This window comes from Ornithodoros turicata, chromosome 4 (genome assembly GCF_037126465.1).
Source record: "Ornithodoros turicata isolate Travis chromosome 4, ASM3712646v1, whole genome shotgun sequence".
NCBI lineage: Eukaryota > Metazoa > Arthropoda > Arachnida > Ixodida > Argasidae > Ornithodoros > Ornithodoros turicata.
In genome coordinates, this window is record NC_088204.1 from 74,997,875 (window position 1) to 75,013,299 (window position 15,425).

The following is a 15,425-nucleotide window of genomic DNA, read 5'->3' on the forward strand; positions in this document are numbered from 1 at the left end:
TCGTCGACAGAAATAGTAAAATGAGGATGCTGTGACATCGATACCGAGTGCATTAACTGGAACCAAACAAATAAATGCAAAGGGAAAAGTGATTGTCCAGGACTCCCCATTTATTTATTTGGTTTAAGGGCTCCCACTTATCGGGCAGCCCGTAAAAAAAAAAAAAAAAAAAAAAAAAGAAACTAACTGAAAATGGTACACTTCCACAAACTGCTTGTGGTCCATCTTGTATAATGTGTAACAAGTCAGCCACGAAGCCGCATACGACGCGATAAGGTAATAGCAGACGACACGCATCGCAGTAGCAGATAGGAACAGGATTCGACGTATTCCCTCCCCTTTGATTCGGAAGCCATGCTACGAAGCCAACGACGCGTAAACAGTACAACCTCCTTGCACAACCGAAAGAAAGAAGTCTAAGTAATTTAAAAACACAGACTAAGGCAGGGAAAAGAACAAAACGAAAACCCAATTTGGCGAGGAGGTGGTTGCTTCCCACGCGACCAGAAGACGCGTTTGAAGTCGCAGACGACACAGGTCGTCGGTGTTTTCGTTTGCAGACGATTCATGCGGTTACGACATGTGCACTTATGGCGGAAGTCTTCCCAAGGCGAGAAGGTTGACGAGATGATATCGTGCCGACGCTTGTTGAGGTGAGCAAAAATTCTGATTTACGTTCATGCTTAGAAAGAATGAAGTGGCTATGCGGATTTTTCGTTTCTGAGGCGAGGCGGAACCTGTTTACGACGTGGCTAGGAAGTCGTCTGCTTTGGCGAAGCAGACGAATTTTCTCATTTTTTCTGTACTGATACGTTTTGCCTCGTTATGGTGCGGAGATCAAAATGAAAAAAATGGTTGTTTCTTGTTTTACAGTTACTTTGTTGCAGTAAGTATTATTCTGTCACTGAATTGGTTCACGTTCTGCTTTTAATGCCACAGTACCACCAAGGTACTCAGAAAGCGCATGCGTGGTAGATACAAGAGCTGGTTTCGGCATCCCGCGTTTCCTTTGAAATGCTTGCGTAATTTGACTTCAGCAGAGGCAAATCCGGATTCTGCACTTTCTTTTCGTATTGTTCTTTCTTTCTCTCTTTCTTTCTTTCTTTTTTCTTTTTGTGAACCAGAATAACTTTTACTGCCTTCTTTTATTTCACCTTTCCATCTCACTTGTGACAGGTCTGGTAACAGAAGTGGACCTGAGTTCTTCCTTCTTTCCTCTGTGTTCATTCAACAAAAGACTACGAACATCGACTCGCCTTACGTGTAAATCTATTCCCAATTTGATTTTTTGACATAGTATCACGTGGGAGAAAATTACATAGTGTCCCAGTAGGAAGGAATGTGAAGTTGCACCGATACACTTCGGTCAGTGTCCCGCGTCTTGCGCTATTTCGCTGGTTCCAATAATAAGGGCCGAAAACAATAGCCGCGTACACCTGCAATTAGTTGGTCCGGTAACCCACTTCCCAAAATGTATTCGTTTCACTCCGACATGTGTAACTCAGACACACAATAGAATCCGCAGGGCATTTTTTGTTTGGAACACGAACCATTACCCCTAGAAAAAAGAGAGGGGGAAGAACTGAAATGATTGCAGGGCAATAGAGCTCTACGCGAGAAACGTCATCGTGACGTTGGTAGACAAACTGAAACCGAAACAAATCGGAAGGGGAGAGCTGGGTTCTACGAATGGACACTTGTTCGCTGCTTCCTATTGAAAGAAAAGTACGACCGAAGGTCGCGTCCCTTTCAGAGACCATCGTAGTCCCCTCAAGCCGTGGCTTTTGGGCCCGACGTTGTTCGCCCCTATAGCTTCGAGCGTAGTTCAACTCTACCAAATTGGTGGCGCTGCCGAACACTATGACGTCACTTATTTACAAACAGGGAGAGGTCTGTTCAAGACATTATAGTGTAACAACGTATGCAGCGGTGACTTAAGTATACATATACAGACAGGGGTATTCTTCGGCACAGTGACTTATCGTCACTTATCCCTTATGAAGTCACATTCGTGCTTATGGTTCTATTTCTACTCCGTCCATATTTTTGCGCATTGTTGATGCCCCTCAACTCAAAGTGTGTGTGTGTGTGTTATTTCTTCTTCTTCTTTTTTTTTTTTTTACCGTAGCATAGCGTTCGATAACTTGGTTTCACTTCTTGATGTTTCTGTGCCATATCCCCTGTTACGTTGATGATGCAGCTACACTAACAATAGGCTAATAAAGTAACGCTTAAAGAAAAAGACCGGACGCAAAATCCTTGCGAAGACCTAGTCACGTGATTCATAGCAATATACATCGTACTGTCGCTTTGACAATGATGATTAAATGTTAACTATCACGGTCATGTTGCAGGTTTATCATTTTCGTGTTCCTCGCATCCACATTCGTCACGTCCGTGCCATGGAACATCGAGATCCCGAGTCCCCCTCCTTCCGTCGTCACTTCCGACTCCTGTTCACGAATGACGTCAACCTCGCTTCCTGCCAGGGTGGCCAACTTTTCTCACATTCTGCAGCTGGCAGCCGAGTATGGCGTGCGCGAAGCTGAAAAATACTCGGACACCTTCGGTAAGCTACCCTTATCAATCAGCAGCGACATCTCGATAAGCGACAAATACGTAATCTCGTAACCCCGTCCCAGGTTTCTCACATTCCAAGTACGAAAACCTGACATGGCCTCGGTTTCGAAGGCGGCCCGACGCGAAAATAGTGGAGGAGGTAGCGTTCGCATCGCAGTTTGCGACGGAGTTCGTTGCCGACAGGTAAGCGCTCTCTTAACACTTAAAAAGAAAGGGCTGAGCGCGAAAGAATGAAAAAATTGTCACGTTACTTTTGGTGTTACATTTGCAGTTACATAACTATGCTTTGAAAAAATTAATAAAGCAAAAAAGAAAAGCGCGAGAACCACTCAGAGCGCATGTCATTAGAGATTCGACGATGCATCTTGCGATGCGTTTGTTATGCCTTTTCCTTTGGGATCTTGCATTGTTTTTCTACTTTCGCTTTTAGGTACGTGCAGCCTCTCCTGACTCTGTCGTGGCGCACACCTCCAGGTTCTTTTTATTTTCCTTTACTTAATTAATCAGTAAATCAATCAGATTCGACGATGCGGCAGTGCTAATTATTTCCACCATATGGACTGATGTCAACTTGCATTTCGAGTTTTACAGCACGCGGGGTAAGAGAACGCGTAGAAGGTTGACATCTCAAACGGCCTACACTCATCCGGCTTTCACATCACTGCTGACTGCTGGCGTCTCTGGGAGTGGGTCAGCGCGAGCGAAGTCACGTGCTTAGGAGAGCCAATGGGATTTGCCGTGGCTCTCGCTCCTCTGACGTCAGAGCTTAACGCGGAAGTTTGCTCAAAGGTTTGTGCCCTGCCAGGTACGACGCGTGAAAAAAAAAAAAAAAAATATATATATATATAGATACTTATGGAACGATGCAACAGCACCAGAGGACACGTGTTTCGCCGTGTTTGCGGCTCGTCAGCTCTGGGTAGCTGCGCATCGTTCGGAATTGGCAAACCAGGGGTCGCTCAGCGAGCGATATACATCTGGGAGGGTGGCTGAGCACTCCTCAATGCCACAGTGCAAACCAGTGAATTATAATGAGGAAAAAAAAAGCCATTACAGAAACAAGTAAATGATACTATCATTTACTTGTTTCCCCCTCATATATATATACTTTTTCCCCCTCATATATATATATATATATATATATTCCCCTTTGTACTCTAGTGAATGTATGCATGACGTAATGAACCACATCGATCAGAGTGCATGTCACAACCCCTTTAAATTAATGAGTGTCACACAGCCGTATATGCGCAAGCCGTGCTGGCAACAACAGCGCGCTTTCGCGTCGCAAGGAATATTTGTCCCTGACCGGATAAAAGAAAGTCCAAGACAGTTTAGTTTCTTGCTTGTCGAAAGCAGACGACATTGAAGGCGAAGTGTACTTATAAAACACTGAAGACCGTGAATTACTACAGTTGTATCAGTAATCATTCAGCGTCCCCGTTACAAGAGCAGGTGGGGAGAGCACGACGACTTTGTCGACCCATATAAAACTATATTGTTTCGCTAAACACGGGGGGAAAGAGTTCTTGGTGTATGAATAAAAGGGCGAGCGCGGCATCCACGATCTCCTCCATTGGTTTATTCTGAATGACGTGCGCGTGACGTTTCAACAACTTTCCACCCGTGGGGTGTGCCATGCTACAACGTCCGTCGTCGGTAAATTCCGTGCATTTCTTCGTGGTGCGCAAAAACAAGTTCGTGTGTTCTGAATGGAAGAGATTTGAATCTGTATATTATTTTAGTTGTTTGTTTCCGTTTTCCTTTGGAACCGACCTAACCGTACGAGAACGTCCCGTTCAATAGAAAGTTTTAGCAGACCGTTGATAACGTGGCTTGCGTCGAACCGTATCAACCGGAACCAATCAGTGGATAAGATTCTGAGTCACGCACCACTGCGATTGGTTCCGATAGGCACGATAACCTTATCAACGGTACACTAAAACTCACCAATGTCTGCACGGGTGTGCTCAATCTTACTAGGGTTGCGGAAGCCTGCTTGCACACCGGTGTGGGCCACAGACTACACTCCCTTCAAGGGCCTAGCAAGTGCACACATAAACTATAGAAAAAACAAAGAAGGAAGAGAGTATAGCAGAACAAACAAAGCCTCTTCCTGATGATCCATTGGTGTATGTACAAAGCTGCTTGTCTGGGAAACTTCCTCGCTCGTGAAATACACTCCTCGCGAGCAGGAAGGTTGTTCGTTCACCACTTCTTCCTGCGCAAGGTCATCTCGCAAAATCACGCTTGTACAGGGGCGACCTTACTGTAAGCCAGACGGCGTGACGGAAGGGGTTAATTAAACGCCACTTCACCGATGATGATCAACATGGTGAAGGACATCGTAGATTACAGGGAGGTTACGCTGATATGGTGTAACTGCCCAAGCAGCACAATGTACTGAAAGTCGAGTGCAATAGGGGTGGACGGGTAGGTGCCTTGAACAGACTCGTGAATCTACAGAACATTGATAAGACACATACCGTCCACCCCTATTGCACTTGACTTTCAGTACATTGTGCTGCTTTGGTGGTGGTGTATTGGACGTTAAAAAAAAAGTCTTGTGGGGACCATGACGCACATCGGCTTTCTGTTACTTTAATTCCTATAGGGTTAATGGGTTCCTATATAAGTTAATGGGTTCCTATAGGCTTCGTGGACGGATATGCATTTGCACTGTTCTCAAGAAACACGCATTGAAACAGAAGGCGCCTTAGACCCAGTAATAGCAAAGCCTCGTAGCATTCGTGAGCGAGTTTGTGAGGAAGAGTAGATACGAAGAGGATGTGTTCATTGCAGATATATGGACACTTTGAAAAGAGGTGATGATGATGATAATAATAATAATAATAATAATAATATCTTTATTACCCAAGAACAGCCAAAGCCTTGGTGTTGGCACACGTAGACGATACAGGTAAGGACTTATAGACATACATATACACATTATGCAGAAAAAAAAGACAAGTCTAGGAACACATTCAGGAACAGGAACATAACAGGGAAATATTCATATTGATACATACAGTACAGACATACAGTACATGGCGCTAGAAAGGACGAAGGAAAAAACTGTACAACTTCACATACTGCTGCGTGAAAGCGTTTTTGCGTGAAAGCGAAAGGAGAGTCTTAGAAACATTTGTATGGGAGTTAAAGAACTCAAGATAGGGATGAATTGCGTTTGTCATTTGTTGAACACGTGCGATCGGAGTTACAGGCATATGGCGGGACAGGTACAAGATATTCGTGTGTCTGGTTACATTGACAGGTGCAACGATATGTAATAAAGATGGTGTATCGAGAAAACTCTGTAAGATCTTGTAACAAAGCGTAATATCGTGAAAAAGGCGTCGCATTGAGATTAAGAAATGACATATCGCTGTAGACGTACATTTTAAAGTCGGAGCTCCTTCTCAAAAACACGCTATGTACAATGTGTAGAAATTTTTTTCTGGACAGCTTCAATCCGTGACGAGTCAGTGTAGGAAAGAGAGTTCCACACTGGAGACGCGTATATAATAAGAATAGAAACGTTTCTCGTCGTGCATCTGCGAGTCTGCAGCGGTTCTCACGTTCTCTAGTCCTCACGAAGCCTTCAATCAGATGTGACTTGACGTTTTCTCGTCTGATCTCGCATTTGTACACGCGAAGAAAAAAAAAGTAAATTTGGGAGTAATTCTACAGCTTCTAGTCCCCTAGTACTCCTCATTTTTGTTACTCCCTGCCTGAAATTTACTCCCCACCACTGTAAATAGTGCCTAAGCTTTACAGGCGGTCCACTGAATTCAACAGTACTAAATGCGTGCTCTGGGGGATATATGATTATGATGGAGCAGCGGACTATATATAATTAGGCAACTTTAGGCAACTTTCTGCCTACAGAGTAAGAAATAGTTACAGGTTCCTTCTTGACAAATTGTACCCTTCGCACGACGCAATATTTTATGTCCTGGCACATCAGTTTAATTCAATGGCAATGTATCTTCATTTATGCACGTAAAGTATGAATGCGAGGACACGGCGTGAAACCAGCTCTCGCCGAGACTGGGAGGTGACACGGGTTCGAATCCTGTCACCGGCTGTGCTGTCTGAGGTTTTCCCTGGGTTTCCCCGAAGACTTTCCGGACGAATGTCGGCACAGTTCCCCCTGAAGTCGGCCCAGGACGCATACTAACCCCCCCTGTCCCCCACGCCATCCTTCTGTCCTCTCTCCATCTGTCCACGTCTGTACGCCGCTCATAGCCATAGTTGCTTCGCGGCGCTAACATGAAATTTAAACAAAATACAGAGCGCGAAATGCAGTCTCGATCCTGTGTCCGCTCACTTACTCCCATTAATTTAGTCTCGAAAGGAACTGTATAGTGAGTTGCGGCATTTACTCCCTAAAATACTCCCTATTGCTCCCTACTGAATACTCCCTAAATAATAAATAAATGGTACATGAATAGATAAATAGACTAAATAAATATTGCTAAATACTCCCTACTAAAATACTCCCCACGGTTGTGGCATTTACTCCCTAAAACGACTTAAGTTACGCATTTACGCATTTTTTCCTTAGAGTGTACGGTCTTGTAGCGCAGTTCCTTTTTTTAACGGGGCTCTGATACTAGAGAGTTGTAGTACATCGTACGCTATTGCCTTTGCGTACGTAAGGGACAGCGCTGATGGTTCTGCGCACGCCCATAACAGAAAGAGAGCTTCGCGCAGTGCACAGAACCATCAATGCTATTTGTTACGTACGCAAAGGCGATACCGCACGATGTACCAAAAACTCTCTACTATAAAGACGTGCATTTCTTGCGCTACATCTCTGTCGCGCTACCAGAACAGTTCACGGTCAAATGTACAAATCGCCACTTTCACACGTGACCTTGATGCGATCTTTCGCCGCGTGGCCGCCCCAGGAAACGCGTCATGGTCGTTTAGCGGCGACCAGGAAAAAAGAAAGAAAAAAAGAACGCACTCAGGTATCTAGAGCATCCATAATGCTGAGATTATGGGGAATTTGTACCATTTTGATAGCGAGATATTATAGCTGTCGGACATAAGAAAAATAAGAAGCTATGTCAAAAGATGTCATCGCAAGTTGGTTACTGTGGCTACCACCTTATGAGTCAGCGTGCTTCTACCATAAGGAAATTCTCCTCTTAATTCGCTGTATTAATTGTGTTTTCTGAGGAGGACGATTCGCCGAAAGATTGCTTATATGTCTCGTACGTCTGTATGGGCTCTGTTTTTATTTATTTACTTCTTTACTTATAATACTTCTGGCGATTGCCATAGAAGGAAGGGCAAATACAACACGTTCAACATTAGTGCAATTACAATGGAGATGGAAAGCGAGAAAAAAAAATGGCAAAGGAAAAGAAAGCACGAGAAAGCGAAACCAGTCACTCATCCTAACCTGACAAGTAAGCAAAAATGGCTGTATTAAATGAAGACAAAGTGTCACATGCTATGACTTCTGGTGGCAGAGAATTCCAATCATGGATACAAAGAGGGAAAAAAAAGAGTGCTTAAAACAATTTGTTCGAAATATAAATTGTTCAACGTACTTAGGGTACTTGAAAAGCGCGCTCTGCGCTCTAAGCAAATGTGATGTTTGGTTGTGATCCTGATTGCAATCCTGATTGCAAGAGTGGGAAGGCCAGTCTCATGCAGAAGACCCGAGACAGACACCCCATAAGAGTGTTTGTTAAATACGAATCGAATGGCCCTCTTCTAGAATCTGCTCAAGACTCTGCATGGCGTGCAATGCGTTTTGGCGTAAATACATCGGGTCTGCTTGTTTTTTTCTATTAATTTATTTGTAGGAGTACCTCAAGTGACCGCAAGCAGGGGTGTAGCGACGGGTATGCCAAAGTGTAGGCCACATTGTATGCATGGCACCATTTCTTCACGGCGGCTCAGGTTAATAAACCTCTCCCTGTTTGTAAACAAACGACGTCATAGTGTCCGACAGCGCCACCAATTCGATAGAATTGAACTATACGCTCAAAGGTAGGGGCGAGCAAAGTGGTGCCCGAAAGCCACGCGGTCTTGAGGGGATTGCGATGGTCTCTGAAAGGGACGCGACCTTCGGTCGTAGTTTTCTTTCAGTAGGAGGCAGCGAACAAGTGCCCATTCATGGAACCCAGCCCTCCCCTTCCGATTTGTTTCGGTTTCAGTCTGTCTACCAACGTCATGGTGACGTTTCTCGGGTAGAGATCTATTCGCTGAAGCGCTCAAGAAATGTGATCACCACTGGCTGGCGATCACAATTTTGCCTCGTAAATGTGGTAGCAAAGATAGGTAGATTTATATTCGAGCCACCGCCGCATGCCCCCGCCCCTGAAAAAAAAAATAAATAAAAAAAATCCCGCTATACGTTTCTGCCCGCAAGGTCACTACATGAGGGGGAACACGGTTACATAAATGTGTAAAAAATGTCTGCATACACAGTAAGGTACATAACTACATAAGGTATAATACATTCGGCATACAAAAGAAACATACTATAGGGTTATACAAACATGATATAAAATTATCCTTATCCTCCTAATACAGTCTAGACTCGTTAATATGACCGAGTCTCTGACGTCGCAGATGCGACAACTGTGGTCATTCCCATTAGTACTCGCAACCAACGGTTTGCGCAGTGCTTTTTAATTTCATTGGGGCGTTGGAGTGCCGTAGCTTGTGTGTGACACACGTACCTGCTGGCTATTTGACCTTTTCTGGTCCTTTGCCAGGTATTTTTATCTTTTAAACGAATATTTTGGGGGCGTTGTAAAATATTGGGAAGGGTGTCGGGAAAATTCCTTCCTCGTAAGCACGTGACCCATCCGGCGCTGTCTCACTGGTGGAGGCGCTTGCAGTGACGACAGAGCCGCATGAGTTTCTACGTGAGGCCGACAACGGCAAGCCCTATCACCACCACCACCACCACCACCACCACCACCACCACCACCACCACCACCACCACCACCACCACCACCACCACCGGATGAGTTTCGGTTTCGGTTTCAGTTTCGACTTTCTGTTTCCTTTTACATTTGTCCGGCATAACTCGGGACGAAGTCTCGCGACCCCTTTAAATTAATAACATTAATGTTAATTTGCCAAGTCATGTAGATTTTCTTTAGAGAGTACGGAAACGCTCGCTCCGGACGCCTAGGCGTCCGGAGCGAGCGTTTCCGTACTCTCTTCCGTACTTTTTCCGTACTCTTTGCGCGCATTCACAATTCCTGATCTTGTAACGGTATAAATACCCAGGCTAAGGCTTGACCATGACGTCATCTTCAGAGAACTACCCTGCATCGACACACTGACCACCGCTGGCTTCGGAAAACTCTGTCCGGAAAAGCTTCGAGAGTTCCACTTGTGTCCCAGGAGAGCGCTAGACCAGGCCACAAGCGACGCCCGTTGCAACAACTTCAACCAGCCATTCTGGGGCTCATCTTTCACACCTTTACTACGGCTCCTTCAACCCAGGTACGCTGACGGTACGTCATCCACATTGTAGGTTTAGTGTCTTTTAAAGGGATAGTCCAGATACATTCCTCTCAAACCCTGGACAACAGCGATCTCACTCGCGGCCCTCCCATCTTCGCCTCATTGATCCGGGTGACATCGTCAAATCTAGCGTGTCACGTGACGACACAATGGACCCTTTCCATGTACGCGTAGGCCCTAGCGGCGGAATGTCGAATGCCGTGTTTTGCCCGCGAGTAAAGACGGCGTCGCTCACCAATATGGACTGCCACATCCTATGGCAAAGTAGCAGAAAGACTTGCAGGAACAGTGAAAGGGCCTTTCAGACATTATGAGTACGAAGCGTCGTCAAATAGTCACGTAACGTAGCGGATGCTCATACATACATGCGCATGCGCGTACGCTTCGTCATTGCTATTCATTGCCATGACATTATTGTAACCATCACGAACTATACGGGAACGGGAAAACTGTTGTTTCGTGCATTTGGCACGACAAAAGGCTTCTGTACTGAATTTCTTGTTTGTGCTTCTGTCTTTTACATTAACAAACGTCGTGCGACGTATTGATCTCTTGCAGGGATATCGAAAATCCGTTCTTCAACAACAGGTGTGCCATTGCCGAGCGCTCGCCTGCTTAGCCAAACGTTGTCCCTGGATACGAACAACCCGGATCCGAAGGCGACGCTGATGCTCATGCAATGGGGACAGTTCTTGGACCATGACCTTTCCATGGCCTCTATGACTATCTCGCGCACCGGGTTCCCTCCCGGATGTTGTCATCATTTGGCTTCGTACGATTCGTCACATCCGGCTTGCTTGCCCATCAAGGTGTCATGGAAAGATCCGTTCTACAGGAAGTTCATGATGACCTGCATGGACTTCGCGCGTTCGGCCCCCGCAGCTAAAGAAGCTTGCGCTTTGGGTAAATCATGCTCGTGTCTTCACATAGCGGATGCTAACCTGTTGGCTACACAGGGCCACGTGATCATATCAATCAGGTCACGGCGTTCATCGACGCATCGACCGTATATGGTTCCTCACCCGAAGAGGCTCAGCTGTTAAGACTGTTTAGTAAAGGTAAGTTACTGTTGCAGTCGTGAACGTCCAGGAATGTCTGTTTCAGTTACTGGTTATACTAGTTACAGTTATAAGTGCACAAAGTGTGGTCCTTCTATTTCGTCAGGCCGGTTACGTGAAATGGAACTTCCGGGGTTCAAGCCGCTTTTGCCTCCTGGCACAGACGCTGAAATAATGGAATGTCAAATGCGAGGAAGAAACTCAAAATGCTTTCTGGCAGGTAACCCATGAGTTCAGCAATGTTCAAATGTGCTTAACACGAAAGGTTTATACCGTAGGAGATACCAGAGCGAACGAACAGCCCGGTCTGACCGCCCTGCATACCGTATGGATGCGTGAACATAACAGGGTAGCACAGGCCCTATTTTCCCTAAATCCCGATTGGGACGACGAAAAGATATTTAAGGTAGTATGTAAAAGTACGTGCTCGAAGCGCAACGTAATCAAAGTGCTCTACATGCTTTCGTTACAACAGGAAACCCGACGTATTATTGTAGCCGAAATCCAGCACATCTGTTTGAACGAGTTCCTGACAGCGATTTTGGGCGAGACCGTGGTCCAAATCTTCGGTCTTAAGCATCAGCGCAGCGGCTACTTCTACGGTTATGATCCAGAGGTTAACCCCAGCATCTCCAACGTGTTTTCGGCAGCAGCGTTTCGCTTCGGACATAGCCTCGTTCCGCATGCCTTTCATCGTTACGACAAGCATCATCGTCTGCTTAGGAATGGTACGAGTTAAGGTTACGTCATGACGTCCTTGGTCCTCCCGCTTTGCCTTCCCCTACATAATATCGTCTCTTATGTCGTGGACCTGGTGCTTGACTCTGCCCGATACGGGACCTAATAACGTTACCTGGTAAGAATACATTATATCTTGTCTCTTTCTTTTAGACACACCGTTGCACTCCGAGTTCTTCAATCCGACAGAACTCTTCAAACCCGGTGCTCTGGACAGACTACTGTTCGGACTTCTCAACCAACCGGCGCAGAGCATGGACGAGTACTTGACGCCGGAAGTGACCAATAGACTGTTCCAACCACAAGGGCGACGTTTCGGATTGGATTTAATGGCAGTGAATGTTCAGAGGGGAAGAGACCACGGAATTGCACCCTACGTATACTGGAGGTCCTACTGCGGCCTTCAAGCTGTGAAAAGTTTCGAGGACCTCTTCTTGTTCATGGATGGTGGAGCTGTGGAGGCTTTCAAGAAACTCTATGCGTAAGGAGCCTGCCGTATCGTCATAGACGTGGGGTTACTGTAACTTTTGAGCGGACTGTGTGATCCACGGGTAGAGTCACTAAATAGGGGTACAGAGTATCGCTTTCCTTTTCCGCGCCGGAGGCGCCGTTCGGTGTCCGCGATTGGGCCGATCGTGTCACGTGGTTTCTTCTTCCAAGAACCCGTCGTCCATGTTGAGTCCCCTACGTCCGAAACCGGTGTCCCCTGTTGCGAGCTGGCTCGCTTGCGCCCTGTTTTCCGGTGGAGAACGGGGAGATTGGCATCCCATTGCTAGGCAACGCAGCCGCGCCGGACTCAAGATGGCGGGCTCGCTCGCCGGCGTGGCTCAGTGTCGCTACTCTGCCTTCTATTTAGTGACTCTATCCACGAGCAGCCATATACCTCCATACACCAAGAAACAAAGGCAGCGAAAAGGTTGATTTCAGCAACAGATCCGCCATGATACTGTAGTTACAACGTACAGCTCGAAGCATAGTTCACAATAACGCAGTTTTATCGGCCGGAGCTGGAGCAGAGTCACCTTAGCGCCGCTTGGGAAAGATGAAAAGAACGGATCTGGGCTAATGCCACTCCACTGTTATTGGGAAGTTCTTCATGAACCAGATGCACTTGTGCAGATTGCCGTGAACCTTGCCACGATTCAGACCTCCCTCTGACAGGAGTTGCCTAGTATATACACCCTCTCCCTTTATCTTTTCCAAGCGTTTTCCCTACACTTGTTCCTTCAAGATCCATACGTACGCTATGCTCACATTTCGTAGTATAGGCCCTTACGATAAAAGAAGTAAATACAAATGCACTCGATGATAGCAGATAAGAGCCCGCAGACGGAGTACGCAAGAAAGACGCGACTTGGACTTGTATTGGATTAGAGACGGGGAATGCCAGGCGTTGCTGTAATTTTACTGAATCTCCGCTAACTGCGGTGACCTGGTGTTGCGTCAGTGGCAGTGGTATTCGTCATGGCTGCTTCTGAACTTGAGCTTTGGGAGAGAGCACTGCCTCCTTACAAAGCATTTGCCTTCCTCCATTTTTTTCTCTTACAGCTTCTTCTTCTTCTTTTTTTTTTTTTGTAACATTCCGCGTGAAAACCAGCTACTCTTCAGATTATCTTGTGTAGTACGACGAATTGCAAGCACTCGAGACGTTGCGAAAACTTAGGTGGGGGGATCATTGCCGGCATGTATCTACAGCTGAAGAGTCACAACCCCCCCCCCTTGTCCGGGATGCACAGCAAGGAAAAGTAGCTGGTTGAAGATAAACATTTGGGCGTATTGTGGGTGTAGAAGGGTTCTGCAGCTATAGTCCTGAAGAGAGCCTACGTTGGAGTGCGTGGCCTGTTTGAAGGCCACCTGTAGCCAATAGACCTCTGCTAGTTCGCAAACAAATGACGTCATATAGTGTTAGATAGCGCCACCAATTTGATAGAGTTGAACTACACTGGAAGCTAGGGGCGAACAAGGCCGCGCCCGAAAGCCACGGTCTTGAGGGTTTTACGATGGTCCCTGAAAGGGACGCGACCTTGGGTCCTACTTTTCCTTCAATAGGAGGCAGCGAAGAAGAGCCCGTTCGTGGAACCCAGTCTTCCCCTTCCGATTTGTTTCGGTTTCAGTCTGTCTACCAACGTCATGATGACGTTTCTCGGGTGCAGGTCTATATTCAATATTTCTTTCTTAGGTCCTTGGAAGATATTGACTTGTTCCCGGCAGCCCTCGCTGAAAAGCCTGTCCTAGATGGAATAGTTGGTCCAACGTTCGGATGCCTCATTGCTGAACAATTTGTGAGACTCAGGAAAGGTGACAGGTTCTGGTACGAGAATGGAAGGTTCGAGTCATCGTTCAAGAAAGGTATAGTCCGAGATTCGCCATCGCTGTCCCGTTATCCAGTCCCCATCCATTCGCTGTCCTGTTAAGACATCCTGGTACAACCTTTTAAGATCAAATGGCGGAACTTCGGAAAGCAACCATGGCAAGGATTCTGTGCGACAACATGGATGATATTGATACAGTGCAGATAAATGTCATGGAACAAGCAAACCAAAGAAAGTGAGTTTTTTTTCCCGTCTTTCTAGTAAAATTTCCGCTAAAAATGTATGTTATTCTGAATTATGTTTGTGACGTGCAATTTTTTGTTTGTTATTGTTTATGATGAACTATGAAGTGAAATCGTGTGTGTTATTGCAGAAATCCGAGGCGCAAGTGTTCGAGTATTCCGAAACTGGACCTCCTTCGGTGGAAAGAGTAATATATTTATTTAGGATTTTACGTAAATAAATGAGGACGCGTGTGTCGTGGGGTGGTTTTGTGTGCGTGTATCTGATGATCACTCAACTGACAAAATAAGATACAGAATGTCACGATGACGCGACCACCTCACGTCACGAGACGCGAAGAGCCTCTGGGTGAATTCGTCGCCACTGCGCTCCCTTTTTGCAAAGCAATTTTCTCGTGTGTTTGTACCTTCTTCTCTGTTCCAGCCTCAGAACATGAATTTTCATTCAGTAAATTCGCACTTCCCAAAGGAAATATTTTGCTTGACGGTTCCTGAAGGTAGTATGCTCATATAATGTAGTTAAAAAAAGAAAACAAAAATACGTGTTCCAAGTTATTCCCATGCTCCTTCATTGACAGGAAGAACCCCGAAGAAGGTGCGCATGCGCATCGTCATGTCATTTTATGTGATTAAAGTGTAGTTGTAAGTAGCGCTTGGCGTCTGTGTCTCTTCTCCTCTGTCTAGTACACATGCTCTAATGGCGCTCTAGAGCTCTAATAGACCTCTACCGAAGAAATGTCACCGTGACGGAGTTATGACGTTAGTAGACATAGCGAAACCGAACACGGCCGTTTCACCTAGCCATTTTCCGTCACGAAAGTCAAGTATCCCTGCTTTGTATTAATGGTACACACAAGTGAGGTCACGTTTGGAGTCACTACTTTAGGGTCTTAATCCGCGTTCATAATCCACCGTAGAAAGAAGAGAAGGCCCCAGCCATGGGTTGGTTTAATCGTTCCGAAAGTCAATGCCTTAATCCGTAGGTCCAGTCT

The 15,425-nt window shown here is 46.0% G+C and overlaps 1 protein-coding gene across 1 annotated transcript; it reads left to right on the plus strand.

Moving 5' to 3' along the window:
• The first annotated feature begins 426 nt into the window (after positions 1–426).
• Positions 427–15,084, plus strand: LOC135393491 (peroxidasin homolog). The gene is made up of 13 exons (XM_064623901.1): positions 427–653; positions 2,355–2,569; positions 2,643–2,763; positions 9,844–10,073; positions 10,642–10,986; positions 11,040–11,141; positions 11,248–11,361; positions 11,420–11,547; positions 11,617–11,869; positions 12,033–12,360; positions 14,059–14,228; positions 14,318–14,426; positions 14,565–15,084. The coding sequence occupies exons 1-13, from the start codon at positions 568–570 to the stop codon at positions 14,623–14,625; spliced, it is 2,262 nt and encodes a 753-aa protein (XP_064479971.1). The 5' UTR covers positions 427–567; the 3' UTR covers positions 14,626–15,084.
• Positions 15,085–15,425: the final 341 nt, after the last annotated feature.